The sequence below is a fragment of the Haliotis cracherodii genome, unplaced genomic scaffold, assembly GCF_022045235.1.
Source record: "Haliotis cracherodii isolate W230 unplaced genomic scaffold, xgHalCrac1.p SCAF_16, whole genome shotgun sequence".
Taxonomy (NCBI): domain Eukaryota; kingdom Metazoa; phylum Mollusca; class Gastropoda; order Lepetellida; family Haliotidae; genus Haliotis; species Haliotis cracherodii.
In genome coordinates this window covers 31531446-31541971 of record NW_027266271.1, presented here as the reverse complement: position 1 = coordinate 31541971, position 10526 = coordinate 31531446, and the positions used below count along the sequence as shown (strand labels likewise).

General features: G+C 40.2%; 1 protein-coding gene across 1 annotated transcript in view; it reads left to right on the top strand.

The window, feature by feature from the left end:
* Positions 1-3000: 3000 nt before the first annotated feature.
* The window catches only part of LOC139463702 (receptor-type tyrosine-protein phosphatase epsilon-like), a 41601-nt gene continuing 34075 nt past the window's right edge, over positions 3001-10526 (top strand). Inside the window, exon 1 of the mRNA XM_071244958.1 lies at positions 3001-3067. Within this exon, the coding sequence (XP_071101059.1) occupies positions 3001-3067 (67 nt within the window). The remainder of the gene's footprint in view (positions 3068-10526) is intronic.

The window sequence follows — 10526 nt, the reverse complement described above, 5'->3', positions numbered from 1 at the left end:
GACTGAGAAGATGTGATGAACTGTCAATCAATGTGAAACATCCCATCGTGCTAGATCCAAGTCATAATGTTACAAAGCTCCTCATAAAGAAAAATGTCCCGACCTCCATCAGTGCTGAAAGACTTGACGGTGAAATCAGAAGGAAATTCTGTATTCTTCGAGGCCGTGAAGCTGTTGATAAAACACCAGAGATAATTCAATGATTGTCAGAAATGGAGAGCAAATCAAGCGATCCCCTTGATTGCCGACCTGCCAGAGACACGACTAAGACCGTTCAAATCGCCCTTCTATTCGACTGGAATATATTGCTTTGGGCCTTTGTACATAACGATTGGCCGACGCAGAGAGAAAAGGTTTGGAATCATCTTCAAATGCATGACAACCCGAGGCGTCCACATTGACAGTCTGGACACGGACGCATTCCTAATGGCCCTTCGCAGATTCGTCTCCAGGAAGGATTGTCCCTATGAACTGTTGCCAGATTGTGGCACAAACTTCAAAGGTGGCTAAAATGAACTCTGAACTGAAAGAAAAACTCACAAAGAACCATATCCGATTCCAATTCCCTTCACTGGAAATTCAATCAATCAAGTATGGCCAACGCAGTACACCAGGAACTGAATCCATTTGTGAATCCATCCTGAGAACTGTCATGACTGAGGTAGAATCTATCCTGAACTCCAAACCTCTGGGATACACCTCATCTGACATCTCCGATACCGATCCTGTAACTCCATACAACTTGCTGATCGGGAGATCAGATCCAGCACTTCCTCGGGTTGTCTACCTGAAGGAAGACAGACTAACAAAGAAACGATTTCGTCAAAGTCAAGTACTAGCAGATCACTTCTGGAGGAAACTCTTCCAGGAGTACTTGCCAAATCTCCAGCCACGTGTGAAATGGACGGACGAACGACGTTATGTACAAACTGACGATGTTGTGCTAATTATTGACCCTCCTCACACTTGCAGTGACAAGTGATAGAGACCTATGCAGGTTCCAACGGTAGAGTTTGATCAGCAAAAGTGAAAACCAATGACGATAAGATTCTCCGACCTATGACAAAACTCATCAAGTTGCCAAAATATGAATATGATAATGTGCCTGAACCAATTGACAATTTTTGACATTATTGACATTTTGACTGATCTATTTTTTCCATGTCTTGTTTCAAATGTGTTTCTTTCAAGTTGAAGAAATCGTGAACTTTGATTTATTGTGAAACATTAACCTTATCCTTATTTAGTTTAAAATTTAGTTCCTAAATTTGGGGCGGCTGTCAAGTGATAGCTGTTTAAGTGGCCTCCGTGGGCAGTTTGGAGATAGTTTACCAGGGCTTCAATTACTAATTCATGCTATTCCTTGTTTTAGTATTAACCCATTCTAAATCCATTTTTTATTTAATTCCACTTTGTATAGATCCAATAAGTCAGCTCGTCTTGACATGCTTCACAAGAGGATCATCAGACAAATACCTGTGTACTAAAGTGCAAAATACAATTCTATCATGAAGAGCCTCCACGTTAATCAAACCACGCCCTCCCATTATAACTTGTGAATGTAAGCGATATGATTCTTTGTGCTGGGGTGTCAACACCCTGAATTTCTTGTTTCATCCAATTAGCAACATCAGATAAAGCTTCTGTTGCTTACAGTTGCTGGGTATAGACCACGTCTGTTTCCAAAACCTTTCTCTCTTTTTTTTCATTACTTCCATTGGTTGCATTTAATTGCATGTAAAACTGTTTTTATTAATTTTGAACACTTTTATTATTACAGTTTATTAAATGAAATTATTTTTCTTATCCCACTTAACAAAGTTTGAGTTTGAAATTTCTCTTTTGTTGCCTTATACTTTTACTGATACAATTTTTCCCAATAGATTTTGAACGTTTTGACAATGATTGCCCTGAGGAACGTAATTTCAAGCAAACCTCTATCCAGGATATATATTTCCTTGTTTCATTTAGCTTTACAGTAAACTACGGTTATAACGTACTCAAAGGGACCACTGATTTTAGTTCGTTATAAGCGTGTTCGTTATAAACGTAGTTTACTGTATTTTGAACCGGGTTTTCTCTTGGTGATTTTGTTTATATCCCCTTGTTTGGTTCATTGACTTTGGAAACTGTATGGAGTTCTTTCCTTCCGGTGTTCGAGCAGCAGCATACACGGTACGGTTATTGTTATGTAAAGAACAGTCCGCATTGAGAGCCTTATTATTATTGTTGGTATAATCTATATACAAAAGACCATCTGTTTTGAAGGGTTACCACCAAATTAAACAAATTATAATGTTACAGAACCTATGTTAAAAATGATGACCGCTTATGTCCTCATTGAGCTAAGGTTTAATCACAACTTCAGCAAAGATACTCCAAAAATGTGAAGACTTTTCACCAAAACGTTTTTCATACCCTTTTAATTAGGGCGAAAAAATTATTTCCATATTCGTTAGAAATCTGTCAATAGCAGAGTCGACTGTACGATTCCAACTATATCATGAGCATGTATTATGAACCACCATCAAATAGTAATGCTACCAGGTCCATGGTGAGATTCCGACTGTATGATAAGGCTTCCCTTTGAAGTTGTAGTTGTGTCCCATGTATAAAACGTTTTAAACTTTTTAAAACATGTTGCTTTCAGAAAGGTGTGATGACGCCCCGTTATCTAACAGATCAGTTATAGTTTACCTCCAACATAGAGGATTATTCAATGTTATTTCAGATACGTGACAGTCAGCTCCCAGCACACACCAAGAATATATTTCTATAAACTACTATGAAGTATTGTCAAATGTGGTGCGTATCGGTAAATCACATAACATGACTTTGACATGACTCTGTAGTTCACTCAGAGCTGTCCCTTCCTCATGGGGAAAAGGGCGGAGCTGTCACCACATATCAAACACAAAACAGTTTTCATATTGCTAACATACATAATATATGGAGTTAACAGGAAACATTGGGTTTTACTCACTTCCCTTTAAACCCGACATGGCGGCCTCCTGTGGGTTGTGTTGTGCAGCACTGGCATTAGCTTGCTGTGTTTGTCTTATACTGAGTGAGTATGTTTAACTATGAAGTACCCCTCGAGATCGGTTGACAACTGATAATGACACCATACGTACATTTATTACATAGACCCTTTGGGGATTCTTGGCACACCAGGTCCTCAATATTACACGACTCTCCGACTTGTACTGAGTGAGTATGTTTAACAATGAAACTGTATTTTCCTATCTAACAGATATTCTACCCAAAACCGTTGCTGCAAAAAACTCATAGTCTCAGAAACTCTGAAAACATCAGTGTTCCTCTCACAAGACTAAGACATTCGTGTGAATCCTATTACCCATCGTCTATCCGAATGTGGAACTCTATTCCGTTATCAGATCGAAATTCTACGATTTCTTGTTTTAAAACTTCGTTACAAAAGCACCACCCCACGTGCCCTGCATACGTCGCTTATGGAAAAAGAAAATATAATATCTTACACACAAAACTGAGATACATGTGCAGTCAGTTGAATTATGATTTATATAGAATTGGTATAAAAGATCACCCGAACTGTACATGTTCGAATACATGTGAAAATGCATATCATTATCTCATGGAATGTCCATTGTTTAGTCATCAGCGTGAAATTATGTTAACAGCCTTAAAAATATTGTTCATAACATACCTATTGATGTACACTTACTGTTATACGGCAATGCAGATCACGTTGTTACAGAAAATGAAGCTATATTTAAGGCAGTACAACATTATATATGCACAACTAAAAGATTTGTGTAAAGAACTGTTCATTCAACAATGCATATATATATATATATATATATATAAATATATATATATATATATCGCTCTCTTTCTCTCTCTCTCTCTCTCTCTCTCTCTCTCTCTCTCTCTCTCTCTCTCTCTCTCTCCCTCTCTCTCCATCTCTTTCTCATCTATAGTGTTGTATGCATTTATATTGAATTCAAAATTGACATTTTTTGTAAATACCAGGGAGAGGGCATTCTAAGTTGGAAGAACTTGTCCCCCAATCCCGTTCACTCCTTGTGAATAAATAATTATGATTAAATCAAACTGTTTTCTCAGTTGATCAATGTACCTCTATGCACATCAGAAAACTACCGCAACATCCCTGTGAGACTCTCTCACTTTGACAGAGAGCGGAAGGGGACCAGAATGGAATTGGAGTGTTATATATAAAGAATATCATCAGCTACCTTTGTACGAAACGATTGAATTTTCTATGGAATGAGACCCTGCGAAAGTTCAAGTTTATTTTTTTTAAACATGGTATCTTACAAGAATGAGGGTGGTGTTTCATTCATTACCCATATATGTATTCCGTGAAAAAAAAAACAGCAGTTTTCTTTCATTACGCTCAGGAATGGGTTAAGGACACCCTGGGACACCTCGGCACTAGCACATTTCGTAGCGGCGATGTCTCAAAAGCGATGCCTAACTTTTGACGGCGCTGGTAAAAGTAAACCATTTGTGTATTGGAACATGGTCGAGGTATGAAATGGATTTAGAACATGAACACCCTGGGACACTCCGGCACTCGCAAGTTTCGTATCGGCGATGTGCACCAAACGGTGCCTTTCTGTTGACGGCGTTGGTATAAGCAATGCATTTGAGGAGTCGAACATGGACGACGTCGAAAATGGTTTTCAAACAATGGGACACTCCGGCATACGCCAGTTTCGTTGCGGCGATGTCCCCCCGTCTCAACCAAAGCCGAGTCGGCGCGTCCGCCCTCAGCGGAGCTGGGATTATAGTCTTGCACCGTGCGCTACCCAAGCTGAGTCTGTGCGCCCGTCTCATGTCAGGTGTTCCTGACTCGGGCTCGCCTGTCCCGACCCAAGCTGAGTCTGTGCGCCCGTCTCATGAGTCTGTGCGTCCGTCTCATGTCAGGTGTTCCCAACCCAAGCTGAGTCTGTGCGTCCGTCTCATGCGTCTGTGCGCCCGTCTCGTGTCAGGAACACCTCGCCTGTCCCAACCCAAGCTGAGTCGGCGCCCCCGGATTCCTGTCTTTGGCTGCGTTTGAGGTTTCGGCAGGTACGACAGTAAAGTCTACTCATTCATTCATTCAAGTAATTGAAGCTCATTCGCTTAGCGCTAGTGGTATGTGAAACTGTCGGTTTTTTGTGTCTACGGCCACGCCATTGTGAAAGCACCGCTTCTCGTCCGCTCAGTAGTCCGATTATTATCAAACTTTGTATGCGTATGTGGATAGTTCCACAAAATTTCCAAGGCCGTCCGAGCGTTTGTTTCGTACGTTTGTGCGTTATTATTATTTATGTACAGATTACCTTTTGTTTAAAAGGATAACCACCAAACAACTCAATCTTAATGTTACAGAACCTATGTTAAATATGATAACAGCTTATGTCCTCACTGAGCTAAAGTTTAATCACAATTTCAGCAAACATTGTGCAAAGATGTGATGACTTTTCAGCAAACGTTTTTTTTACACCCATAAATTAGAGCGACAAAATGATTTCCATGATCGTAAGAAATCGTTTCTAAATAAAAGCGACAAAATCCGTTCTATATTCATAAGAAATCTAAAAAAGGCAGAGTCGATTGTCATGAGCATGTGTTTATGACATGACCATCAAATAGTGATGATACCAGGTATACTGTGCGATTCCGACTTACGATTAGGTTACTTTTCTAACTTGTAGTTGTGTCCCTGTGATAAAACATTTTAAACTTTTTCAACAATACGCAGCTTTCAGAAAGGTGTGATGACGCCCCTTTATCTAACGGGTCAGTTATTGTTTAGCACCGACATAGAGGATCATTCAATGTTATTTCCGATACAGTCAGCTTGACAGTACATCAGCTTGACAGTATATCGGCTTGACAGTACATCAGCTTGTCAGTACATCGGCTTGACAGTACATCAGCTTGACAGTACAACAGCTTGAGAGTACATCAGCTTGTCAGTACATCGGCTTGACAGTACATCAGCTTGACAGTACATCGGCTTGACAGTACATCGGCTTGACAGTACATCAGCTTGACAGTACATCAGCTTGACAGTACATCGGCTTGACAGTATATCAGCTTGACAGTACATCAGCTTGACAGTACATCGGCTTGACAGTACATCGGCTTGACAGTACATCAGCTTGACAGTACATCGGCTTGACAGTACATCGGCTTGACAGTACATCAGCTTGACAGTACATCAGCTTGACAGTACATCGGCTTGACAGTACATCGGCTTGACAGTACATCGGCTGATCTACGGATGATGTGTCCCTGGTGAATGTGTCCTGTAGGTCCCTCGTTCAAGGCTCAGGATTCACACCATTCGATATCTGAGTATGTAAACAAACAAATGGTGTCTTACCAAGATATGAATAAGTGATTAGTGTTATTGCGTAACAGTAATATTTTCAAACGAGACTGCCATCGCGTTGTCCGTCTTCCGGTCGGTACAGTACTTTGAGAATTTGTACTGGATTGGGTAGAAATATATCATTCCCATACAGACTTTCCCACTGTGATTCTGTTCAAATTTACTAGATCTGAGATTGTACTGGGACAGACACGGGCTGTTGTTGTGGTTTACTGAATACAGCGGTTTGAGGGATGATGAAGCTGCTGACCCCATCACCATCTTCCTCCTTGGTTGAAACATATTCATTTCCGTAAATTGTGCACGGACTAGATTGGTAAACAAGTAGTTCGACTTACATAAATACCGCTCCAATAACACATATAATCTAAAACTTAAATACGGTAAAGGTATAAAAAACTTGTATAGATAATACCTGTAGATATGATTGAGGTTGTCGGATGCGAGTAATAAGCTGTATAAACTGTAGAGTGATCAATTTTAGCCCTTGTTAAAAATATTCATGAACAGATGCCAAAACCGTTTGCGGTTTCTTAGAAATTGCCCCTAGAGTACGGAACTGAGGTTATATCCCATGGTACAGAAGCATTAGTTTTTTCTTATAGTACTATAATTTGGACATAAGAAGACACAATGAGCTGTGCCCTCGCATATCGAACCACAGGAACAAGAATGGTCTTCAGAGATGTGTCTTCACACTTTGGGCATTCATGTCTATACATCCAAATCTGAGTCACGGGTGATAGATTTGACATAGTCCAAGTCAAAATGCTGTGTGTAATCATCGAGTTTATTATTGATTGGTTTAAAAGATCCCATGAAACCTGCGTTGCTCACATATGACGATAAATCGTTCCATAAGTTCGCGTTAGAGGGAATAAATGAATTTGCACAGTTTTCAGTTCTGCATTTAATTACTTGTAAGTTGAAACTATTCCTTATCGAGTAATTACTCAAAGTGGAAAAGAAAGATTCTCGGGAGTTAATTCATGTACCATAGTTATAGTAGAGCATAATTTTAAAAATATTTCGCCTTTGTTTCGACATATATTTTTTCATGACTGGTGCCTCTTGGAACCCCGCAAATTGTTCTTAAAACATCCAGGTGAATTTTTTTCTAGTATTTGTCCCTGATCTATGGTATACTTATTCCATATATTACTACAACGATAAATGGTTTGTAAGATAATTGGGTTGTACATAGTCTCAAGAGTTTTTCGCCATAAACGGTATTTAAAACAATGTATCATAGGGCACACTTTCTTCACAATTTCCTCGATATGTTTATTCCAAAGACAGTCTTCTTGCAAGATGTAACTAAGATGTTAGTGGTATTGAACTACTGTTATATAAGTGCTTTTACATTTAGTAGTGTCCTCTTTGACCTTGAGGATCCTCATTTACTTAGGTATTGATCAGAATCTTGTAGCCTTGATACGGGTACGATTTTGAGTGAGTGAGTTTGAGTTTAATGCCGCTTTGAACATATTTTAAGTAATATCACGTCAGCTTAATGTGTGAGGGGAGCCTGAAGTGATGCAGGTCTGAGACGTAAACCACTTTAGTGAAATCCACAAGCACGGATATGGTCGGGGCGAACCGGGAATCGAACCCACGATCATATGTTTCTGGCGTGCCCAAGGGAGGCAACTCTTCAGGGATTTGCGGAGCCTCAGACGACTTGGCCACCCATGTCCAGCCGCCATCTCCCCTCATGATTTTGAAGTAGCAGACATTTGTCGTGTGAATGTAAGCTACATGTATCAATGTAGATAATATTCTATGTGTTATTCACAATTATGAAGCATGTATTGCTATTGTTGATCTGTGTACATATCTGTCATAACGTTTTCCTGTTCCACTTGATACAAAATGGCTATTGTGTCTGGTCACTGATATATGAGGCCGATTTTCTCCATTGCAACCTTTCAATGCATACTTTGCATTAGATGTATATGAGAGGTCACAATCATATCAGGCATTTTCAATGCAAAATACCCTTTGACACAATATCATCTGTTGTCACTTGTTGAATGTGCATCACGTGCATGATTCTCTCTTGTCAGTGGCGGTAGCTAGTTTCCTCTTTCGTATAACGGCTACACAGTCATTTCATGACTATTTTAGATACATTCGCACAGGGATTCTGCTCGGTTTCTATCTGTGATTCACCTGATTGTCTTATTGTTCTAATTGCAGCATCTTCCCTAGGCAAGGGAGTTAACTGGCTACAAAAGTCCCGTTTCCACCCTTGCCGAACTTTTTTCAGTTAAGTGGCTCGATCATAGCGCCACCAGTGTCTATTACAAGTAATGGCCAATATATGTCACTCCTATTGACCAATCAGATTCCACCTCACATATCGCTTGCATTTGCTTCCAGCAAAGAAGATCTAACTGTTTAAAAAAACGAGTCTTACCTCAAAAGGTGCATCAAATCACTTCAGCACCTTGATAAAAACATTAAAAAAATTTGGAAAATATCTGTTAACGCCAAGTTGACGGTGCACATACTTTGCAAATCCTGCAATCGACCGAAATCTGCACGGCAGTCGTGTTGTTTATGAACCGATTGATTTATTAATTAAACTGAAAACTGTCAATAGCGATGTTAACATTGTTCACTCAGTACAAAAGCTTGTTTTACAATGAGCTATACACAGCTATACATTGCGAGCTCCACACAGATGGATAAAATGGTATTGCGACTGTTAACCTTTACGGGCAGCTTCGATTGTATATTCCCCAGGGAGCTGAGAATGCACACTGGCCCATTGACTGGAGTGATAATAGTTTTTTTTGCGGCATGAGCATTCACTTGGTAAATGGAATCTGGAGCATCATAAACGCTGTAGAGATGTGATGTGATGCGATGACATTTCACCAACTCAACACCTACAAGGCTTCTTTGAAAATTTGGACGGTCTGGTAGCCTAGTGGTGAAAGCGTTCGCTCGCCACGCCGAAGACCTGGGTTCGATTTCCGACATGGGTACAATGTGTGGAGCCCATTTCTGGTGTCCCCTGTCCTAATATTGCTGGAATATTGCTAAAAGCGGCGTAAAACCATACTCACTCACTCACTTTGAAAAGTATCACGACATATAAAGTAGTTGATGTCGTAGTTGTGTCCCATGTATGGAACATTGTAAACATTTTCACCAAAATATAGATTTCAGAAAGGTGTGATTACGCACGAGGATCCATACCGCGTATCTGAAAATTGACCTGTTGTGTATCGAGCCGTGTTCTTTCAGATACTTCACAGACAGTTCTTAGTAAACATATAACAAATTTCTTTGAACTATTATGTGGTATTGATAAATGTGATGCGTATCAGCGACGTTACACAACATGACTCGTATACATATTGTAGTATCCTCAGTGTTGTCCCCGCCGGAAAGGGACAAAAGCCCAGCAATCATCAACATTTTCAGTTTGATATAAAAAAGTTTGGGGTGATTTACATCCTCTTTAACCCAACATGGCGGCCTCCCGTGGGTTGTGTTGTGCAGTACTGGGAGTAGCTTGCTGTGTGTGTCTTACACTGAGTGAGTATGTTCAACTATGAAGTTGGGTGTTTTTTTCATACGGTGAATATGAGCTCTTTATACATCAAAATGTTTTTATCAAAATGGCTGAATCAAACGTTTTGCTCTGAGAAACTTCGGCCACATACTACGGGTCTGTGAATGAATGTCTATGTGAATTATTCGTTGCCAACCGGGCATATGGTGTACTGTACCCAGTGTGGGAGCCTATGTACCCCTAACCTCACACCGAACACCCTCGAGATCGGTTGACAACTTATAATGATACCATACGTACATTTATTACATAGACCCTCTGGGGATTCTTGGCACACTGGGTCCTCCATATCACACGACTCTCCGACTATTGAGGTTTGGGTGGTTACAACTTTAAAAGGGGCGTGTGGAGACATTTGATCTCTAGGGTGTATGGGATGGGTGGATGTATTGCCCCCGATAAGCAAAATGTGCCTTTCCGTGAAATTTGAATGAAATATACATGCGCTGTAGTGCCTAAGCTAAGAAAAGTACCACATGATCACACCCAACAATCTAGCAAACCATGTTTGTCGTTAGAGGCGACTAACGGGATCGAGTGGTCTCGCTCGCT